Source organism: Rutilus rutilus (assembly GCF_951802725.1).
Source record: "Rutilus rutilus genome assembly, chromosome: 6".
Lineage (NCBI taxonomy): Eukaryota > Metazoa > Chordata > Actinopteri > Cypriniformes > Leuciscidae > Rutilus > Rutilus rutilus.
In genome coordinates this window covers 20,926,634-20,950,055 of record NC_140214.1, presented here as the reverse complement: position 1 = coordinate 20,950,055, position 23,422 = coordinate 20,926,634, and the positions used below count along the sequence as shown (strand labels likewise).

At 38.5% G+C, this 23,422-nt stretch overlaps 3 protein-coding genes and 1 long non-coding RNA gene across 5 annotated transcripts in view; 2 read left to right on the top strand and 2 right to left on the bottom strand.

Annotated features, from left to right (window-relative positions):
• Positions 1-1,544: 1,544 nt before the first annotated feature.
• dsela (dermatan sulfate epimerase like a) lies at positions 1,545-6,380 on the bottom strand. Its single transcript, XM_084411109.1, has one exon. The coding sequence runs from the start codon at positions 6,126-6,128 to the stop codon at positions 2,550-2,552; it is 3,579 nt and encodes a 1,192-aa protein (XP_084267235.1). The 5' UTR covers positions 6,129-6,380; the 3' UTR covers positions 1,545-2,549.
• A 490-nt stretch (positions 6,381-6,870) lies between these two features.
• On the bottom strand, positions 6,871-12,979 carry tmx3a (thioredoxin related transmembrane protein 3a). Its single transcript, XM_084411140.1, has 16 exons — positions 12,831-12,979; positions 12,647-12,701; positions 12,201-12,240; positions 11,959-12,082; positions 11,220-11,265; positions 11,053-11,133; positions 10,823-10,922; positions 10,497-10,574; positions 10,326-10,392; positions 8,839-8,937; positions 8,508-8,565; positions 8,372-8,425; positions 8,215-8,271; positions 7,999-8,128; positions 7,824-7,892; positions 6,871-7,641 (listed from the first exon to the last, which is right to left on the bottom strand). Exons 1-16 carry the CDS (start codon positions 12,847-12,849, stop codon positions 7,417-7,419), a joined length of 1,302 nt encoding a protein of 433 aa, XP_084267266.1. The 5' UTR covers positions 12,850-12,979; the 3' UTR covers positions 6,871-7,416.
• LOC311291847 lies at positions 9,218-10,688 on the top strand. The gene is made up of 3 exons (XR_014627620.1): positions 9,218-9,303; positions 9,557-9,617; positions 9,799-10,688. It is a non-coding gene; the product is annotated as an uncharacterized lncRNA (long non-coding RNA).
• A 1,211-nt stretch (positions 12,980-14,190) lies between the features above and the next one.
• tesk2 (testis associated actin remodelling kinase 2) overlaps positions 14,191-23,422 on the top strand; it is a 29,570-nt gene continuing 20,338 nt past the window's right edge. The window contains exons 1-3 of one of the 2 annotated variants that reach the window (XM_084411125.1): positions 14,191-14,229; positions 18,165-18,467; positions 22,389-22,510. In XM_084411125.1, coding sequence (XP_084267251.1) covers positions 18,237-18,467; positions 22,389-22,510 — 353 coding nt within the window. In that variant the 5' untranslated portion in view covers positions 14,191-14,229; positions 18,165-18,236. Of the gene's footprint in view, positions 14,756-18,164; positions 18,468-22,388; positions 22,511-23,422 lie in introns of both variants that reach the window. The other variant, XM_084411124.1, reaches the window with a different exon arrangement.

Genomic DNA, 23,422 nt, shown 5'->3' with positions numbered 1-23,422 from the left:
TCTAGTTTGATTCAAAGGAGGAGAGGCTACAGATGGTTTGAAAGCAGCAGATTTAGAAGTAGATTTTGAAAACGGTCCGTAAATGGGTGCATTTACATGCAACTCATTTCGTGTTTTTTGTTTGGTTTGGTTTTTTAGGCTTGTGTTTCCTCCACCCCAGTGTTTTTAATAAGAAACCCGGTCTGTTATCTAAAGTCCTCTGAGGCCTGCCATTACTCACTAATCTTTTTTTTAGTTCATAGTATTTATCAGTGCATTTGTCAACTACATGAGAGATCCCTCTTTTGGGGGAAACCTAAACCATGAGGTTTGATCTCAGATACTAATTAATTCATATGATACATTTATTAATATAAATTTAACATCCACTAAAACCACATGACCATAAACCGAATTAAGTTCATTCATCTTCCCATTCTGAGCCCATGTGCATTCTTCATTGCAATGGATAATGCTAAAACATGTTCCTATCAGTATGCTCTTTCCAAGGGCTTGACATTAAGAAGAATAAATAGCACTGGTTTCACAACACCACCTAATTCATCAAAGTCGCTGCCACGGGTACATGCCCAGTGTGAATGATCAAACACTAGCTGGGCTTTTGGCTCATGCTGAAGGCACCGGTGCATTAGAAGGCACGAGAACTGTCTGCTAATGAAGAAAACTATCAATCACTTTCATGAGATGCGTTAGAAGGCTACGGATCTAGGGTTTCAATACAATAATCTGAAAACAAATACATTTTCTGGCAAAATTTATTGAGCTACCTAGCATCAAGGCATGATTTGATCATTTGAATGCATGAGCTGTTGCTGTTAACTCTGTATGTAACCCACAGTCAGTGTTTGGCTCTACACACTTGCAAAGTATTAAGTTAGCACCTAGGAAACCACAGCAAGATTCACAATACATCGTACTGCTCAAGGCCTGACTCATCTTAGCTTTTTTAGTGTAAATGACAAGTATTTTGAAGTGTAAAAAGGAATCATGAAGTTGGCACCAATGAGCAAGCTCTTTTCAGTCCTTACATGATTTGCTGCTGATAGTAGTGAAGTACCTGCTACTGATAATAAATTTCTGCTCAAGCATAGAAGTTGTAGAATCTTTATTTATCTGCTGCCCTCTGCTGGTGACATTTTATGAATAATTCTAGCATTTGAATTGCAAGTAAAATCTTTCATTCCCCTCTTTTTTAAGGTCTGTTACTGAATATTAAACACTGTTTATTACCAGAAGCTACATAAGTATTTTTGAACCATTTATTTGTACTATAAAGAAGTATGTGTACATTTATGAATTGCCACATTCAACTTGACACTATTGATATTGTTAAACAAATTTGACTTATATCTAGTTGCTTCACAGTTCAAATCACACAGTGTTCATGCCTTTTACCATCTTTGCACTTCAGTTTATCAGAAACTGCTTCATGCCATTCATTAAAAAATAAAAATAAAAATATTAAAATAAACACACACCATATAAACCTACATGATCAGCCATAATGGTTTAATGTAGGGACTGATTTTTTTTTTTTTAAGCATTAAACTTAATATTCTCCATACAGACTCTATCCTATGAAGAATTGCTTGCTGAGTTTAGTCCAGAAGCATGCTGGGCACAAAGGAATGACTCTGCAAATAACACCACACACACACACACACACACACACACACACACACACACTAAAGCAGCCTTTGCAAATGTTTTAAAAGTATCACATAAATTGCTATTATTTTCCTCCATTTCAGTTATCCCACAGTGAGGCTTAAACTCCAAATGCATGTGGTGCCATGGAAAATCCATTTGCATTGTGGCTTTTAATACATTGCGCATTAGTAGTCTCTTAAAACGGCATTAAAATATTTCACCATTAAGATGAGAAATATGATGTTTTGTGGTTTTACTTGTTTGGGTTGCTAAATCATGAGCAACTGATATAATTTCAGAAAAGTAAGACAGATTTGCTATTGGTGTTTAGTATATAGTTTATATAGGAATGCAAAGAAACAACAAGGAATAAATATTCACATACAGTACCCCCCAAAAAAGATATTTGATGTCAATTGATGTGACATGTCAATAAAATGATTTAATTGTACAGTCACACATGAACACCTTTTTTGCACATCTATAGACCTACACATGAACTGGCTCTTATAAATGCAAAAAATAAGGTATCTTGGTGGAAAAATAACTGAAAATGACATTGTTCACTCAAAATAGCATAATTAACATTAGCATGCGTCTCACAACTGAATAAACTGAAAAAATACTGTTAACTGCCCATCTGGTGGGAAATACCATAATCTTGTCAAAAAGTCAAACTAAATGTGTTTATGATCCAAGATTTGCTTCTGTTGCTCATCTTAAGTGTTGAGCAATCACTTTTTGTTCTTTAGCAGATATAGACAGTCTATACACAGTTTTGTCTGTATGATTTACCTATATAAACATTGCTTAAATATCAGGATAAATAAATCAGTGCACAAAACAATTGGGCATATGATGAACTGTTTGCAAAAGCAATATGATAAAGGCAAAAACATTTACAAAAAAGAATGACTGACTGTATGTCTTTTATAACCCAGCTTCTCCATCACAGGCCAACATGTATCCTCAATGAGTTTAATCTCATCTATGGCCATTTTCGTCTTCCACATGTTGATTTTGGCAGGTGATATATCTCCTTCATATATCAGATTATACAAATTTGTGGACGTGGCAAATGTCAGCTGGTTTAATGCAGCTGGTGCAATTGGTATTCCAATAAAGTTATGTATCGTTCTCGCCGTCTTTTCAGGAAAATATACGACGTCCTCGAATTTGACTATTAAGTAAGTGTGTGTAGGGAGGCTTGCGCTCACCTTGAGCCCTGCTGAATTGTGAGCCAGCCATAGCTGAGCTAGCAAATGTACAGGGTTGGGATCTGGCTGGGAGAGGATCTTCTTTAAAGGAAGAAACTGTGAGTCCACTGTAGAACAGCCCTGATCCACACCATCAATGTTCTGCTTAAAAATGTTGGCGATGTGCCTTTTAATATTCTTACGCAAGTACAGGCTTGGCTTACTGCTGTAGAGCATTAGATAAATCCATGCACGTGGGTCTTTGACCACATGAACTGAGCGAAGTGAGCGACCTATGACCTCTTGAAGATACGGCAGCTTTAAGAACCAGCCACCACTGCCCATGCTCAGCACCGGCCGGGCATTTGGGTACTTTAATAGGTGCTGCCTGAGCTCTTGTATGTATCCGATGTCCAAACGCTTGCTGCTTCCTGTCCTTGTTTGCTCTGACAGCAGCATTCTTCTCTTTCTTTGACCTTTCTCTTTGACATTATTCACTGTTTTGTCATTGCTCTGGTGCAACTGAATGTTCTGCAGGTGCATTTTCACATTGTGGACTATGGAGTGGAACCATCCCTGAATAACTCGAAATCGTCCATTATGAGCATCTGCTCCAGACCACTCGCAAGCGTCCACCAGAGAGACGAAAGGAGACACGGGGAACCGCAGGTAGGTGGAAGGGATCCGGAGGTATACAAAGTCAGAGCTGTTATCAAAAAGGAGCTGAAGGATCTCCGCGCCAGAGCCCGGCATAGATGTGATGGTGATGACGGGGAGGAGGTCGGGGACGCTAGAGTCTGTTCCATCATATATGCTGCTGTCTTTTGATTTGACTTTGCACGAGAGCTGTTCGCAGACATAAAAAACAGACAAAAGTTCTGTCACCCACAAAAACAGCACACATATCAGAGTGCAATGAATTAGCATTTTGAACGACACATGAAATTTCTTCTTTTTTATTATGAAAGCTAAAGCAAAACATAAAGTCAGTATCGCAGAGATGTTTACTGCCAATCCAAAGTCAAACACAAAATCTTTTGTGACTTGACTTGGCAAAGTTTGAATTCCCTGGCCAAACTGAACTATTCTTTGATTGTCTTCTGTTTTAGCAAAGCCTGCAAAGCCCAAGTAACTGTGTCTAGCCTCAATGTCTTTGTAATTTGTTACAACTGACACAACAGTCTCAGTGTCATTAAGAGTTACTGATATCTTTACTCCATTTTTACTCTTGTCTATGAATCTACAGTCCGAGACCTTGACGTATGGGCCATACATCAAGTAAGCAACTCTGGCGACAGGGTTCTCCATGGGAAAGGTCACGTTTAAGAACTGCGTCCATCTCTTTTTGAATTCCGCAGCCTGTTCTGCCTCTTGTATCCTGGCAACGGGGCTGGATCCTTGCATGTCCAGCCAAAACATTTTGTAATGTGCATCCCACACATCCATCAGAGCCCCATTGTATTTTCCAAACGATCTGTGAGGAACGTATCTGAAATCAATGTCTAGGTTGTGAAAAAACGCACTGAGGGAACTGAGAGGGGAGTGCTCGTGTTTCTCAATGTGGTCCAGCACGAATAATGTTTGAGAGTTAAGAAGCACAAGTGCCCGATACACACTCTTTAGCTTCATGGCGGATGAATAGGCTGAAGCAGACTCTCCACTCACAAACAACATGTCCTCATGCGACGAAGCTGCGATGACCTCCCCGGCGGTTTCCCCAACTTCCTTTTCTCCCCATTTTAGCCACTTTGAACATTCCCCCAACTGTCCTTCCCATGGTTGATTACACTGGCTGGTGGGTGAGGGGGCAAATACCAGCACATTGTTAAGATAGCTGTATTTAGGACCATACAAGGCTTCAGAGACAAACATCTGTCCATTTGGTGCAAAAGTGAAGGAGTTTTGATCAGGGTGTTCATGCCCTGGGTTGAAGTTCGTCCAGCCTTCTACCCAAGAATAAGGTTGGGCATGGACAATATCGTACACCGCTCGCCCTCCTAATTTTCCAGATTTAAATGACACAAAGGTATTACCCTGAGCTTGAGGTAACCCTGCCCCATACGTCACTACACCCCAGTTGGAGAAAACGTGCATGGTTGCTTTGTTAAAGTCAAGTGGAGGCGATGAATTTAACTCAGAGTCATACCATATGTACTCAGTATGCAAAGTAGCCCAGCGTTGGGCTGCTGATTGCATCATGGGTCCATCTTTAGGACGATGCTTCCTAATCTGCTCTGCCAGCCAGTTTCCCGAGCCATTTCGGAGCACGTATGCATCCAGAAATACAAGCTGGCTTTCAGGCCCATAGAACCAGTTGTAATTGGAGTCTGCAATGCCAACCGTTCGTTGAAATCCAGGAAGCAGAGTAGCGAAGTAAAACATGAAGTGAGCTCTGAGCCAGTTGTTCTGCGTGTTGTCTATCTGAAAATGACGCAATGCTAAGTAAACATACTGAGTGATGGATTTTGCTGTGTAGCTACCATATGCAACACCCTCATCGAGAGAGCCATCGACAATGTGGCTGAGAAGGAACATGGTCTTTTCCATGTAGTTCACTGATATTTGCTTCCATATCATTGTCTCTGGGTCATTATGTTCCCCTGCCACAAGAGCGCCAATGAGAATGGCTAGTATATTAGTTGTCTGGTGGTTCTGTAGAAACTGTTTTCCCCATCCTCTGTGCTTGGAGAGCTCAAAAAGCTCCTCGGTAACGGATCGTATTTTCTTGAGATATCGCAATCTTCTCCGGGTGTCAAGAAAGGTGTAAATGAAATCATACGCTGTGGCAAAACCAGTGAGGGAGTGGGCAATCGGAACCTCATCATTTGGGGCACTGGACACCATCCAATCTGGATACTCCACCATTCTGTCCATGTACTCAATCAAAAACTGAGAGGCGGCAGCATCCTCAGGTTGAAGCAGACAGTACAGCGCAAGAGGTGGCAAATTGTTGCCATAAATCTCATTCCATTTCTTGCCGAAATCCTCGTGGTTCACCGGAGGCTGGTAAGCAGCTGCATTGGATAACATAACAGAAACAGCATTTTGAATCACTTTAAATATGTGTCTATGCGTGGTGGTGGCCCTCTGTTTCATGAAACGCACCTCTGTCAGATCAAAGTATAGCTTGGGGTGAAGGTGTGCTGACAAGGTGGTATTGTCTGTTTGGTGTTCATTCAAAGACACATATCTGTCTGAGGCAGACGAAATTCCACAGAAAGCAAGTCCCACAGCCAAGACACTGAGCAGAACTGCAGACATCTGCATGTTCTCCATGTCCATGATACAAGAAACAGATGTGGTACTTTTCTTTATGAAAGCTCCTCCTCCAAAGTGCCCAAAAATTGTTATTACTCCAACTTAATTCACATGTAGAACTGGATATTTCTCTTTCAGGCAAAATCCCAAGTGTCTATGGTATTTATGTAGCGAGTAGGAAACGTTCAGATTTCGTTGAGAAAACATACTTTTAACTCCATAGTGTTGCGTCTAAACTAAAGCTTCATACACCCACGCAAAACAAAATATCTTCCGCATTTATTTGTAATGTCAATATCATCTCTCGCTAATATTTACAACCACATCCGCGCTAAGTGCCATAACGGAAATATCATAAAGAGAGGTGTCAAATAAACTTCCGTTTGCAGAATCCGTCATTACAAGTTTGATCCGCTGTTTCCAGAGAAAGTTGCAGCGTTCGGCGGTAACTGTTCACAGCATGTAAAGTCACTGTTAACGCCTTTTACTCATCCTGTGACACGAGAAGCGAGATAATCCATTAATCCACTTTGAGGTGAAGGAAATGTACCGCTTGCTGGGACGTACGTTTGTGGTGATGTTTTCTCATTTGTTTTGAAGCACACATATTTGAAGAATCCATATGCTTTCAAGCCATTTCAGTGTCACTTTTTAGGTTTTAGGGTTAAGTTTCCTCCATTAAATACTTCCATGACAGAACTGTCTCAGTGTTATAAGGCAAGTCGCTTTTTCCATCTTCCAAACTATAGTAGCCTACAACTATCACTTTCGGCATTTACAATTTTTAATATGGTCGATAGATGGCGTCGTAATATCACATTGTGTGGTTTTATATTTCCGGTAATCATGTCGTTTTGATTTACTGATTAAAATGCTATAGGCCTACTAATATAAAGTTCATGTAATTTAGCCACATGTAATTGAAGCAAACACAGGTCACAATAATGGGTTGAGAACTCTTTCATACTTCATACTTGGCCTTTTAAAAACAAAAAGAAAAGAAAAAAATACCCAGGGACCTCCAACATGGTACAGTAGAATTTGAACACAACTTGTTTACAGCATACATAATAGCCATATAGCCTATGTGCTTTATTCATTTGATTTAAAATATTTATAGACTTAATTGTTTCACATGATGGAAGCTTAATAAAATAAATTAAGTTGATTAAGTTATTTGAAGTTTATTTGATAAAGAAACCAACCACACTATCAACAATGCAGACTGGGAAAACAATTTATAAAAATGGGGAAAGCAGTATGACATACTATGATGTTACAGATTAACATGATCCTCAATAAACAGTCCATGTTAATCCTCTTTCTTTGCTTCAGAGGTTTTTTCTGTGCTGCCAGGCTGCAATTCTGTTGCCTTCTTCCTGTGTGCATCCAAAGCAGGACTGGCTGTAGCTCCTTCCTCAGGTTTTTCATCATTTGCTGGTACAGCAGTACATGTAGCCCAGATAACCATTACAACTATGCCCACAGGCAGTCCACACACAAAACAGGAGAAGATCGGAGCTGTCTGGAACATTGACTGAGATCGAGGAGATTTATATTAGTTACTAGGACAACAGTAACCAAAATATTAGCTTCAAGTAAATATTTGATGAGGATGTGATCAGCCGTGTGGTTTTGGTTTTGGTGCGTTAAGCGTTTGGTAAATATTTGGGAAAAAATGTAATAATGTGCTAAAATAATAAGTGTTGTCAGACTTACCACCACAGTAGACTTCGCTTTAAAGAAAACTCTCTTAGTGCACTGCAAAAACCCATTTCCTCCGAGCAGCTGGTTAAGGTAAATGGAATTTTATTAGAAAAGGCCCATTGTATTTCGCAAGAAGGAAGTTATATGACAGAAAAGATGGAGAAGAAAACACCTTCGTGCCTCATACCGAAGTGCTGCCATCCAGAACGCTGTTGAGAAAGTGAAGTAAATCCTCCATGGTCTCAATCTTACTTTCTGGTAGACAGTATCCATCAATGGTCATATTCAGCACAATTATGGAGGGGATCGCAACTTCTCTGAGAAGAAGAAACATATTAGTGGTGATTATACTCCATTATATTAGATTATACTATGAGCACAGAATGGGTCCAATTTAACTCACCCCATAATTATACCGTTGATATATTCATTACCATCCATATAACCAAACTGGTAATCGCTAGGAGAAGAAAAAAACAATATGGCCTTTGTTAACAAATACTTCGATAAACTCAGATGTCAGGTGCTGTTTTTATAGTTCATATAAATTTGCTACCTACCTTTTATAATGATCTCTGTATTCAGTAGCTAGCCTTTCCATCAGAGTTTTGTAACTAAAGAGAAATAATGGAGGGGAAAACTGGCTATTGTCATGGTTTTGATGGTCTTCCGTGCACATTTTCTAATGTTACTTACCGAATGCTTTCTTCAGATGGATTTTTCTCATCTACTACTGCCAATGCCACAAGTTTACCTTTGAGGATAGTGTGAGAAATGAACAGCGTCACAACAAATTATGTATGCATGGGAAGTTCGCATAATCACAATATGTCAAAGCATCGTTTTCACACATAAATATTGTATCTGGGCAGAAAGTCATCTAGCAGTTTTGTTTTATCACCTAGCGGCAAAAACATAGAAATGGTGTTAATTAATGACAACGCACTTTGTAAACTCGAATAGGTTATTAGGAAATAAGACAAATAAAAGAAATACTGTATATGTTCATATAGAAAGACAGGCTTACTTTGTTCTCCCATCTGGTACAGACTGAAACTATCGATTTGGAAGTAAGAGGGAAAACGTTCTCGATTTATCCAGGAAGACAGATCACCATCAAGAAATTCTATAGAAATGATAAAACAAGAGAGATTAAACTTTTTATTACTTCATGTACATTTAATGTGTTCATGTAATAAATGTAGCTCTACACTTATTAAATGTCACCATGTGCAAACAATATGCAAAGTTAAACACACAGAAATGCTTAATCATAAGAAACAAATGATCTTTCATTTTATTATCAAAGTGTTTCTGTCCACTAACTGTGCGTTGAATTATGCAAAATATGTTACTTGCACACAGTCAAGTTGTTGACTTAAAGGGTGTGTACTGGATGATAACCCAGACGAAATGTTCAGAATAAGCCACATGACAGAGGAGAGCTGGAACACTTTACGGTCTCTGTATTCTCATAATTTGGAATATAATGGTAAGAAACCATTGCTATATTTATAATGTCTTCACAAAAATCTTTTCACTTGTTTCTTATATACATGCAAGAACCTGTGGTAAGTACTTATAACAAAACAAGTACTTTTGTGTTAATAAAGTAACCTGAATTCCAGCAATAAAGAAAATGTAAATGTGCTTTCATTTCCGATATATTGGTGTGCTGTGACCTGTAATATTTATGTAAAAATTGTTCACCTTTTATTGTCTGTTTATGCTTCTGTTTTTATTAGGAGGATTACCATCTGAACTATGTTATAAAAAGAGGCCATTTAATAATGTAAATAATGTCAGGTAAGCGATTCATAAGGACTGACTTCCAAGTTGAAACAATAGATGGATATCAGGAGTTTTTTAGCAGTGATAAGACAAGTGTGGGCTGTAATTTGATCCTATATGCTCAATTGAAAAAAAGCATTTCATTTTAGCATTACTTTAAAAATAAAATTCTGACCAAATCTGTATTTCTTTTTAGGCAATCAAGAAGATGTTAATATAATATAATATCTGCTGCAGAATCTACATTCTACACCTTGTCTTTAACCTTGCCCCATGGATGTGTTAACTATTCATATCGTAGAGGACTCGTCTGACAGCGCCGCGTTCTGGGTCCAGGTTCAGTGTGCTGATCCTTTCCTGCTAAACTTCTGGCTCCAAAAGACCTTCTTCAACAATGGGGAAGTCCAGCAGATCAACACCCTGAGGATAAACGACTGTCATGGGCTAGTGTTTGTTTTGAGGGTGCTGCATCGTTCTTCACGCCTGCCTAATTCCCATTATTGGTGCCCTTTCCTAGTGACACTCTGCCTCGATGCCCTGGCATTTCACTACCACCTCCCCAGTCTGCCCCAGTGGAACGGCACCCTTCGAGAGGCGATGAGAGGAAACAGCCTTGAACTCAGACGCTGAGAGACTATGAGATTTCGCTGCTTACAGATCCTGTTAGTTTCAGATATTCGCTTGGTAAAGTGATGCACTGCAAGTAGTAGGCCTACATCTTACCATTGTAGAGGTAGTACGTGCCATCTTTGAACACAGCAACAACGGGAACATCCTGCAGAGTGACTGCCTATGGAGAAAATCAATAATGGATCGATTTGGTTTATTTTCTAAGAAGTTGAAAATATCAGATTATTTTACAGAGGGATTTTCTCTGAAAAGGGAAACTTTTACCTTTGGAAGGATTTCCTTAGATGCTGAGAAAAAATAGGTGTGGACAATATACTCAGTTGCAGCTTTATAGTATTTCTTCTGTTAAAAAAAAAACAAACAAAAAAAACCTTGAATTATATTTCACTAGCAGTCGAATATGATCCAGTCCTGAATGACTTTGCATGACTTGCCAATAAATATATTCACACAGTTTATTTATCTAATAGTAGTTGTGAACTCATGCTCTACTGTTCATTAGTTTGCATTTCATTCCTATTCCAATGTAATTCAGTCAATCATTGTACATAATTCCTGTATGACAGATATTAATTTTACATAATGTGTACCTTAAGAAACGACTCCCCTCCAATGTAAACGAAGATAAGATCATGACGACTCATAACATGCTGGAACAACTGAACACTAGTGAGTGGTCTTACCACAGGACTAGATTGAATAAAAAAGGACAAGGGGATTGCATGAAGCGAATTACAACTAACTGACATAAGACTAAGGTCAGTGCAGAACACGAAAGACACAATACAGTTCATTATGGTGAGATTTACTCTAGAATTACCCTGAAACTCGATTGGTAAATTCAATAATAGCATCCTTTGTTCTTGCCCCTTTGTAGTCAAAAGACAGATCCCCTTTAAACCTTTTTAAGAGAACAAAACAAATAAAAAGAATCAAATACAGCATGACCAATAATTTATGAATGATAACAAGTAGGCATTAACTCACAGTTTTATGGTTGGATATCCACGAATATTAAACTCTGAAGCAATGCCTAAAGATACAAGAGATCAAGCTTTTGTGTTTTATTTGAAATAATAATTATTATTATTTATGCATCAGTGGAGAAGCATTTCAGAATATATAGAGATAATAATGGTAGTACTCATACTTAGAAGATTGTCATTGTTAGCTATATCATTAGTAGATCACAATTATTGCTAATCTAATCTAATCTAATTAATAACAGGGTTTACCAATGGTGGGGGGTAAAACAAAAGACATGGGCTACATTTTTTTTAGCTAGAAAGCTTATGCGTGAACTTAATAAGAAGAAGATTATTAAGTCGGAATACAATGAACAACCTAATTCCAAGAAACTAAAAGGATTGCTGAAATGCAACTTATGCCATATGGCCATCTGGTTAACAAGATACAGACTCAATACAGACTATGTATACAGTTCAACGAACTGAGTCTCATGAGCGCATGAGGCCTGCTTAACTAATCCCATTAAACAGCAGGTAAGCCAATCCTGCCGTTTAAGTAGCATACTAATTGGTTGCTAAGCAATGGCCTGGTGTGGCATTACCATTACTGTCATCTCAAACCAAGCTACAGCATTAGCTTTCAGCTAAGGATCCTAAGGGCAGTTCTTGGTAATCTTAAAAATAATTTTAGGTTTGCATTCAGTGTAACCAAAGCTTTCCAACAAACACACTTTTGCACACACATGAATGGAACCCACTTTTGTGCTCTGTGGTATCAATCTTGCCGACATTAACAGGAGAGCCCAGACTCTTCAACTCTGCACCGACTTCATACCATACTGGCTCAAATGTGTGACAGTATGCGCACCATGGAGCATAAAACTGCAATAAAAATTTATAAAAAAAAAAAAAACCTTCATGATATCACACATGTGCATGTTAGAAATTTGCAAAACACACAACATAAAATTGCATAAATTAGACTGCACTGTACTCTCACCTCCACCAGCCAGAGTTCATCCTGTCGGTATTCCTTAAACCTGTAAATGTAAACTGTTTAATGCATTCAATCAAACATTCATATATGTCTGTTCATCTGTCTGTGTCTGTTTGTATGTATATTATTAATAGAAATAGCAGGCTATAGCTAAATAGATAGACAGACAGACACAATTATAAACAATTCTATCTATCTATCTATCTATCTATCTATCTATCTATCTATCTATCTATCTATCTATCTGTATGTATATTATTTATAGAAATAGTAGCTAGATAGATAGTCACAGATAAAATTATATCTCTATTATTACGCAAAATCATTAAGTGGCATTTCTCAAGATCTCAGTACGTTGCATGCAACAAAAATAACTACGCTGCACTGACAACACCTACACAACTAAAGCACAATCAGTTCCTTTACAATGTGAAGCACTTATAGCCTACTTGTCATCGAGTTCCTCCACGTATCCTGACACCACAGCAATGACCGAAAGAAACGCTATCACAAAAAATATAAATAAATGCAGTGACATACAGTTAGGCAATACGTGTCATTCAGTCGTGTTAATAAGATTAGTATTTTGCAGTTTTATGTTGGCGAACATGGTTTCCAATTAGGCGTTCATACCTGTAAGTAAGTTTCTCATTCTTGCTATCCTTGTATCTTGTCATTAACCGCGCAATGTTCTTTAATGTTACATACAGCAGAGTCGGTGTTGGGTTAGTGACATAATCATCAGACTGGTAGTAGCCTAATAAGCTCTTGACCGACTGACTAGATTAACCCCATTGCCCCGAGGGATAGGGACGTACAGATTTAGGCCACACATTGAATTTGGACAAGTGGGGTTTCATCGCGCAACTAGTTTGAATTAGATTTTAGTCTTGTATTTTCCAGCGTTGCCTACACCAAACACATTAAAACAATGTATCAGTCTAGACCTATTAACAACATGTTCTGCTGTTAAATGCTTAAAACTGTTAAAAACTATGTTATATCACTCAATGGCAATTAAATATATTCAGATAAGCCAGTTTACCAACTAAACCGCAAACTCTCCCAGTATTATAGTCTTCTTATTGTTGTTGTCATTTTGGTCCCTCTTTAGCTATATTAGGTGTCTTAACTATTTGTATTTATAGTATATCCTAATAAATAAATCATTGTGTTTGTTTGTATCAAAAGACTTTGCTGCTATTGAGGTGGAATAAGTGTAATATTAGATGTTAGGGACAGGTTTTTAAGTGGTGTGGTCAACAGTGTGTAACTAAGAAATGAATTGCAGATTTTCGGCTACATGCAAAAACAGACGTAGGCCCACAAGTGCACTGTAGCAACTAATTCATGTAAATATTAGAACACTTTATATAAAGGGCGTTTATTATTATTATTATTATTATTATTAGTAGTAGTAGTAGTAGTAGTAGTAGTAGTAGCAGCCTAGTAGTATACAATTGACAACTAGGCTACATGAATCATACTGTTTTACCTTGAAGAATGTTTTCTCTGCCAAAAGATGGCGCCATAATCCATTTGGAATACAGCTTTATTGGAAGGCACAGTTGTGCTAAAATATAAGTGGCCATCATTACATTAATCCTATATACATAACAATTTACCCACAGTGGGTTAGTAATTTTAGAATTCCTAACGGAATAAATACTTAAAATGTTGTCAATGCATTTCCCCACAATTGTTTATTGTTCTTACAATTGTTTTCGATCCCATAATTCAATGGACTGCATTTAAAACACACAGAGATGTTAAGAACACGGCCTAATAACCATTACTAATTTGAATCTGCTTTTGTATATTATGTATTTTATTATGCCATAGAATCAAGCCTATCATTGGACAACTGTACCTTGAGTAAACATTTTGATTCGCGGAAAGACGAGTCAATCAATCGAAATACCCGCCCACAGTGGTCTCTGCCTCCCCAGTGATTGGTTCAAAATAATACCGTTTAAGAAGTCTCTTGCATCTGTATGGCCGACGTTGACGTCCATCTCCATCAAATGAAAACGTAAGTTTGGTCCGTGGGGAGAGGCAACTGTTATGGAAGTGGCTGTCTCTTGAATATACTTCATTGTATTTTAACTCACCCTACGTGGAATTACGTATTTGGCGATTCACTGCTTGTTAAATTAGTTAGGAATATAGAAACCGCTTTGAAGAGCCTGACAGGATATTGAAAGAAGGACTCCATAGAAAGAGCTCGCACTTTATTTATTTTCTCTTGACCGCTTCATGTTTGTGGACAGAACGACGAAACATACGCAGTTATCTACTTGTGCACGTTGAAAATTGTGTTTCTGTAGGAAAGTTTATTATAGTTGCGGTAAATGAAGTTTTAAGACGCTCACACAGAGCTTGTGTTGTTTAATTCTTAATATAGCCTAGCCGACGCTTGGTCAAAACAGTCAATTATATCTCCATGTTAATGGATTGTAGTGTATGGCCCTTGTTTGCTATTGCAAAATGCAATGGGACTAAGTGAGGCCTTTCGACCGCCAGAATATCTTTGCTTCACTTTCAAGCCTGATGACCAGGTAAGACAATTAACTTTGTGTACAATATTTCCTCTTGGTTTTAAAGTACGTTGAACGTGATACCCACACGCGTGTATCAGTAAACAATTAAAAAGCGCTTTGGTGTCCACATGTAACAGTTTAATGACAGCAATGCAGTTGCACCTGATCACTATTCTCAGCGGTATTCTGGCGCTTATTGTTTTGCAGAAACCGAGTTCACTTTCGGTCAGCAACTCAGCATCAATTATGCGATCTCGGATTGCAACACTTGCACTTCCGAGTTGTTTTTGCGCCCGCTTTCTTCTGCTTCCCTAGTAACTACCCACGCGCAATTAGTGTGTAAAGCAGTTTGCAAATGCACCCTGATTGCTAGGAAACGTTGCCATAGTTTCTTTAACGTATGCTATGTGTTCTTGTTTATTAAATGATGGGGATGGTTTGTAATAATTCAACAACATCGTTCAATTGTTAATAAATCGTTAATGTAATTTTATATATTGACCCTGTGAAGTGAATTATGTGTTTAGACCTGTAAAGTGTCTTAAGTATGCTCGTTAATAGGCCTATTTACGTCTAAGCACTTCTTAGCAACATCTTGAGCAGACTTTGAGGTGTTAAGATGATTCGTGAAAAACACCGCCTTACTGTTTTCAACAGTGGTTAGGTATGTCAAAAGCATGCACAAAATGTGTGGTATGAGCTGAAAAATGTCCGTACGAGATGGTCAAGTCCTTCTCATTTCTTATTTCTAATCTTTGGAAGCTCAGACATGCTGTTGTTCACGCCATCAGCGAGGTCGCTCTGTCTAATCATGTCATTTAAAATACCTGGAACCTGTAGATTGCGAAGGCATTACAACCTCTTTTGGAATTTGTGTGTCTTTTTGGCTGCTAGAGATCATGAGTCAGATATTAGAGTAGTGCTAGATCAAATTGAGGTCTTGTTGTGCAAAGTTCAGTTGGCTTACTGTTGTTGTTTTGGTGGAACCTCTTTGTAGTAGCCTAGTGCATAATTTTTGACCCTGTGATATGGTTATTTTTGGAAATAAGAGATTGGTATATAGGTCAAATCATGCAGTTATTGAGTGTTTGCTTCCCTTAAGGCTTTCCCAACTGAAGGTCAAGTTTGAAATGAGCTCTGTGGAAAGTTGCCACTGGAATCATGATGAAAACAGCTGTTTTAGGGCTTGTCTTTAGTGGTCCAGTCTTTCTTACATACTCCAGCTCCGAACACACTGTAGTTTTGGTTGCTTTCTACAGTTAATCACATAATTAAGTGAATGTTTATAGAAACAGAGGGACAGCCCACCTTAATTATTATTAAAGATTAGCCATATGATTGGCTCCTTCATTTGAATATCACAGGAGGAATCTACAGAAATGGACTGAGTTGATTTATCACAATGTAGTGAGTAGAGCCAGCTGTTGAGCGGCCTAGGGCCTGCGTAAATGTTTTGGTCCTTTTAAAGTGGCTTTTTACTGGGGTGTGGCACTCGACTGTGAGAGTGGGAAGCCAGTGTTTAGATCCTGGCAGAGTTTTGTGTTAGTTATTTATTTATTTATTTTCCTAGTTCATTCCCAAGCTTCCATATCCGTCATGTGTCTTTTTCTTTTCTTTTTTGTGATGAATGTGGGGAAATGAGTGTGAATGGTTTGATTATGTGTTCTTTTACAGAGAATTTAGTCTAGGTGATTAATTTTCATGCCAGTGACTGGACATTGTTTGTTTGGATAGTGTAAGGAATTTAAAATGTAAGCCACTCAGCACTTTATCTGCGCTGGGGATCTGTCTGCTGTGCACGCTTCAATTTGGAAGATGCAAAGTTATTACTTTATTGTTCACCAGGTGTGTTTACTACCCGATGGTATTTTCCATGTGTATTACAATTATCTTAGATAATTGTGCAAAACAGTTCTTACTACTTAGCTGATAGGGATGTCCCTCAAGGGTCGGTATGGGGGCTGATTAAGCTTTTTTTTTTTTTTACTGGTTGGTATCGGCTGTCCTAAGACAAAGCAAATATATGGTAACAAATAACAATCGTAACATTAAACATTTGGGTCGGACTTGCGTTTGTTTTTGTTACATACTAGTTTGAGGTACTACTAATGTTAGCATCCTCTCAGCCTCCATGGCAAATATACTGCTGTTCTCCACTAATGTTAGCCTGGATGCCAGCCGAACTTAGCACCGCCCACAACATTTGAGGTCGGGAAGTTCGGTCTGGACTTGATCCATTGTGGAGCAACTATGCTCGAACCAGAGCTGTTCGGACCAATCAAATGGTCAGGGTGGGCTTTATACGATGATGGACAGATGATCAACAGTAACGTAATCATCCACGTCACCAAAGAGCACTTGGGTTGAATTTGTTTACAACAAAGATGACTGCCCCTGCAGAATTGAGATGTGTAGATTCCGCCATCGCGTCTGTTATAGAATATATCGACAGCGCATTCATTTTAAAAGAGGAACAGAGAACCGCGATCATTTGTCGATCGGAAAGATGAATGAAAAACATGCGTCACTTACTCCGTTGCTCTGATTGGTTGTAGGTCTATCCAATTGAGTGCAGAGGCATTTTCTTTCCTGGTTCGGTTGAAACACGCCCCATAATCACAGCCCAATGGAGCAGTATCAGACTCATATTCTAACTAGAATCTGAGTATGACGACGTCAGGCTACATTAATGTAGCATCTAGTCAACAACAAATGACTTACTTTATAATGATATGACAGCATGTACTTTAGAGTACTGTTTACATACTGTTTCATTGTCCCTTTTCAATCCACATCTGGTGTCCCAGCGCAGCCTCGCGTGTCAAAACAAACCCCACGAGGCGTCAGTGATGGTTTTTATTTCATCTGGGCTGCTCTCGCACAGTATAATGACAGCGGACCCTTCTCAGCCGCTCCAGCAACGGACACAACCCAGAAAAAACTCATGTTTTTTCATCAAAAATGTTCTAAATCGCTCTTCCAGGGACATTACTGATTTCTCTGTTACGTATTATCCAATCTTTTAGTCCACTTAAAAACTAATTTTCTTACGATCTACTGCAAATTCACATTCAGATCTGCCTCCATTCAATCAACAACTGATGGAATGAACCAAGTTTCCATCCTACATTTTCAATAATCTGTTTTACTTCAATGTACATCACAACACAGAAGAAAATATCTTCTGTTTCATTTTGTATTTCAAATAGAAAAATTATATTTTTGTAATGCAGATCAAGATCAAGCTTTTTCATAATCTACCCTTCAGTCTACTTCTAATGTTGGGTTTCTGGTTTCCTTCACTACAGATTGCTTCTATTTGAGTAAACAAAACATATTCGGTTGTAATAAGAATGGGCAATATAATGGGACATAGCCAACGTGCTGTTATTAACAATATTTTACTTATCTGTTTATTCCTCTGTAGGTCTGGAAAGGACTATCAAAAATGTGAACCGGTGATTGATAATCTACCAGATACATTTTTGCACCAGCAGCAATGGAGCGGAGCAAACGGAACTCCATTGCTGGGTTTCCCACACGGCCAGATCGGCTGGAGGACCTGGATTGTGGAGGAGGAGGAGGAGGAGCAGAAACCGGTCTGGCACCGCTGGACAGGGTGTGTCCCTCTTCTTACCGGGCCCTCATCAGTGCCTTTTCTTGCCTGACCCGACTCGATGACTTCATCTGCGAGTGGATTGGCTCTGGGTTTTTTTCAGAGGTCTACAAGGTGAGATGGTTGTCTGATGACAATAAGTTATTTCGATTTCAGTTCTTAGTCACTTGCCCTTACCAAAGTCAAGCTGCAGAGTTGAGTTCTGAATCAGCATCAGAATGAGCTTTATCGCGCAAACACTTCAGGAATTAAAAAAAAAAATGTTTTTTCTTTTTTCTGAAGCTCTTGGTACATGCATTCATACATATGACACAAATAGGAAGAACATTACATTTAAATAAGACTAAGAAAGAAAATAATAATAATAATAAAATGGTATATATCTGAACAGAAGACTTATGTATAGATTTGTGCATTATGTACTGTATATACAGCTGTATGTATTTACATAATATCTAATTATTTTCACACTCTCTCAAGTACTGAGGTATTATATAAAAAGGTGGTAATTGTGGTGTTAATTGTTTAAGATGGAGATGGCATTGGGGAAAAAACTGTTTTTATGCCTGGATGTTCTAGTGCACAGAGATCTGCCTGAGGGGAGAAGCACAGGTTGTGGCCTGGGTGAGAGGGGTCTCTGATGATGTTACCTGTCCGTTTCTTCACTCTGAAGATGTACAAGTACTGAAGGTTGGGCAGCTGCACACCAATTAACTTTTCAGCTGTCCTAACAGTCCGTTACAGTCTTCTTATGTCTGATTTGCCTGCTGAACCAGATAGTTATAGAAGTGCACAATACTGACTCAATAACAGCTGAGTAAAACTTCTTCTGTTGACAAAGAGAGCACAACTTTCTTTCTTCCTGTGAATATGCTGACATGCTTAATTATAGTCGTAAGTGAACATGAACTCATTTTATTAGATGTTTTTTCAGGTGTTTGATAACTCCTAGTTTTTACACATTAGGAGGTGAAAGTTGTGTAGCTATTCTCAAAGATAGACATAGATTCAGTGGAAAAGGCCCTAAAGGAGGAAAAGAAGGTTAATCTTGTGATTCAGCTGATGAGCTGTCATCCAGGTTGTAATGTCAGCTTTTTGTTTGTAAGATTGAATGTTGTTAGCTTAGTAATGATGATAGAATACTTGCTATAGGACTACAATACTAAGTTAACTTGTGCAAATAATGAAGAGTATAGGGCTGATCAAGCGATGACTGTGAAGATGAAACATAGCAGTCGAACGTTGGGAATGATTCCGTTTTCTGACTAGCTTTCAGTGTGGTAAAACTGGCTGTTTTAAGTCTATTTAAATACTGTTGGGCTTAAAGTATTGCATAACATTTTTTTTTTTTTTTTTATAAAGTAACATTGCCTGAAGTAGCTTTGCCTCTTAACCCCTCCTGATTGCTTACTGGTTACATATTGGCAAGTATCGTGACAGTGAACATTGTCAAGTCCGATAATTGCCATTGTTTTGTTTTTATTGTTAACAAAAAGCATCTGGGTGTTGATTAGAGTTTGTAATGTATAATTGTTTAGTTGTTAAGACCTACATTGAGTACTACCCTTGATGCTGAGCATCAGTGGTATGGTAAGCTCTGAGGGTTTATATTCACTGTGAATAATTCAATGAAGTTTTGAGGTCAGAAAAGCCCTGAGAGAAGAGTGCATCATCATGATGCCCATTACTAAGATCAATTCTTCTGTCATAGCAGTGAAAGCAGGGTTTTTCCTGGGTCTTCGGTGGTGGCGGATGAACACAGTCATTCCACACACAATACAAAGTACCCAATACATGTGAACTATGAGCCCAGTACTGACAATAAATCCAAAATTACAAAAGCAAAGAAACAGTTTGTAATATTAACTTATCCTATTTATTTATGAAATAGAAAATAATCAGTGTCAGGACAGATTGCACGTGAACCGATCATCTCTTCCGCTTAACTAGTTACAACACAAAATAAACATGAATAAACATCAGAAGGTATGTTGAATTTCCCGAAATCTGTATCATGTCACACGCTCAATCAGTGTTTCAACCGTGGAAAGGCGTCAATAAAACAGCTTGCAAACAACGTCACATTTACATCAGAAAAGCCATTAAATGTAAAAAAAACCCCGCATAAGTCAGCTAGAAAAATTAACTTAGAAAGGGGCATTTTGTTAAATATATTGCATATTCATTGTATTTTACATGTTCTTCAATGTGTTTGAATAATGCGCTTTTTGGTGGCCACCATTTAAAAGTTTATATAAAAAGTGAGTAGAAACATAATTGTCATTAAAAATGTATTATTATAAAAACATCCTTGTGTAATTTAAATGTAAGTAGCCTACAGATCAATTAACTTTAACCTTTGATATTATAATGATGCACCTACTGGGTTTCCCTGTATAGTTTACAGCATTAGTTGAGAGAATTTTTTTTTTCTTTGAGGAAATTAACCATGTATTTTACCTGATAGGCACCCAATTAATCGAATCGACGTAAAGCTTGTGAATCGAAGTTTCATTGAAATTTCAATGCCCTGCCCCAGTGTCAATGAATGTTGTTGTTGTTGTTGTTGTTTTTTTTTTTTTTTTTTTTTTTACTTTATGCAAATGTTATCTTTTCCCTTTATTTTCTTGTCAGAGTGAACCTGAATGCTTCATTTGCATGTTCAAATCACAAAACATTTCTCCTGGGGGAGGATGACCCCAGACAAGAACAATATTGTTTGTAAACATGTCACCTTTTTCACCTCTACTGAGTTTGCAGGTCTGGACATTACTGGTCAGGGTTTTGTTGTATATATTCATTAAGAATATTACCTCCCTTCCCCACACAGGTGGCTGAGATTTAAAGCACAGTAAATTACTTTAGGATGGCAGGCAGGGGGTGTCTGCATGTGGCACAGACAGGGGTAATGCGCTGAGCCAACTACCAGCTGTGATGGGGGTCTGCAAGCACCTGTCTGGAAAGCTAATACAATAATAGCATATTTCAGTTTATTTGAACATGAGTTTCAATGTGAATCCATATGATAAACTCAAACAAACATCTTAAAACCTCACAGCGCAATGGAGAATCCCTAAATAATCATATTGCTCAATTTGCTAATCCGTCTACGTTTGAGGAACCGAAAAATGTTCCTAGGACACTGGATTTGTTGCATGATGGGCAGCAAGCTGTGACTTGATATTAGCAGAACAGATTGAGAGTTGGGGTGCCGTAGAGAAGGCATCTGGGTCCATGTCTGACAGGCGGCTCTCACTGTAGGTGGCCACACAAAACGGGCTCTTCCTAGGCTGCTGGTCCCAGAAGTGCGATTGATTACAGACTGCAGTACAGTCAGCACCATGCATTTAAAGTAAAAGGACATGCTCATAAAAAAAAAACATTCACAGAAGGTAACACAGAATCCAATGGTTTGGTTCCCTAGCACTTAATTTTGAGTAATCCTTCAGCTGTGTTTTGTCTTTCCATCTCTGCATGCATTTTGAGGAAGTCAGCGTTTTACAGACATAAAAAAAAAAGGTGTTTTTTTTTTTTTTGCACTAATGAGGATATCCTGTGGTTGATATTTGTCTTTTTATTGGTCAGTGCGATTAAAGCACAAAAAGGAAACTAGGAAAACGGATATGCAGAAGCACATTTTAGAAATATTGAGAAACCCCCAACCATACATGGCCAATAGTCATTCATGCAGTCAGTGTTTGTCTATTCCATTCTGCACCTCGTGCTAGAATATTGGTTGTGTAATAAAGATTTTTAACAATGATCTTCTATGGTGATGTATGTCACATACCATCTAAGTGGTATTGTTGGTCTAATGTTGTGGTTATTACTTTCTCCAATGCCCATAATCATAGTAGCCAGTGAGAAGCAATGGGCCAAGATGCACTGAACAAAATTCTTTGCATTCTTTATATTCCTTTAAGATGAACATTCAGAGCATATAAGAACTTACTTCATTTAATTTTGTCGGTATGGTAGTTCAAATTCAGAGTAAGACCAAAATAACATTTCTCATTCGCTTTGTCTTTGTTTTAGGTGCGTCACAAAGCTTCGGACCAGGTAATGGCCCTAAAGATGAACAAGCTAAGCAGTAATCGTGCCAACATGCTGCGAGAAGTTCAGCTCATGAACAGACTCTCCCACCCCAACATACTCAGGTGCTATCACACAACATACTTTGCTTTCATTTTAACACCATTGTCACAGTGGGTTTTACCCACACAGGCCACGGGTTCGAGTATCAGTACCGGCAGGCAGGAAATGTATTGTGGGGGGAGTGAATGAACAGCGCTCTCTTCCACTCTCATTACCCACAACTGAGGTGCCCTTGAGCAAGGCACCTAACCCCCAATCGCTCCCTGGGCGCCGCAGCAAAAATGGCTGCCCACTCCGGGTGTGTGTTCACTGTGTGTGTGTGTGTGTGTGTGTGTGTGTGTTCTATACACTGCTGTGTGTGTGCACTTTGATGGGTGAAATGCAGAGCACAGATTTGTGAAAATGGGCCACCATACTTGGTAGGGCTGGCTAAAAAATCGATTTCTCGATTTTAATCGATTCTCATTTTTACGAACCGATATCTACGATTTATGCGAACCGATTAGTCTACCCTGTTTTCAGTTGAAGAATCAATGGAACATTGTAGCATGCCTCATATCACAATAAGCTTTGTGCTTTGTTAATTTTGATATGAAACAAAGTCTCAGATTTTCAATTCTGTCCATTTTATTACGAAAAATAAACCGTTTTGGCACTGTTTAATGTAGCGTGACAAATCGCTGTAGCGCCTCAGTTCAAGAGAAGCGGCAGTGTGGAGCGCACGTGAACTGATCATCTCCTCCGCTTTAATACCAGTTACTTGAGGGTGAGTAAATTATGGGATAATTTTCATTTTTGGGTAAGCTAACCCTTTAAGACCACAAATAAGTATTGCAACATAACACAAGCTACATATTGTTCACTCTAGCTAGAACTAGCGAAGCAGCACAGATACAGGACGCATTCACTCAAGAGAGCGCAAGAAAGACAGAGCGCAGCTGAATGGGAAAGACCACTGCAACTATTTTAACTTG

Excerpts from the sequence above, each read along its gene's own strand:
- tmx3a (XM_084411140.1), bottom strand. Across the intron at positions 10,575-10,822 it reads GAGGGGAGTCGTTTCTTAAG|AAGAAATACTATAAAGCTGC; the intron begins GTACACATTATG and ends TTTTTTTAACAG. Across the intron at positions 7,642-7,823 it reads AAGCGAAGTCTACTGTGGTG|TCAATGTTCCAGACAGCTCC; the intron begins GTAAGTCTGACA and ends CCTCGATCTCAG.
- dsela (XM_084411109.1), bottom strand. The coding sequence starts at position 6,128 with ATGGACATGGAGAACATGCAGATGTCTGCAGTTCTGCTCAGTGTCTTG.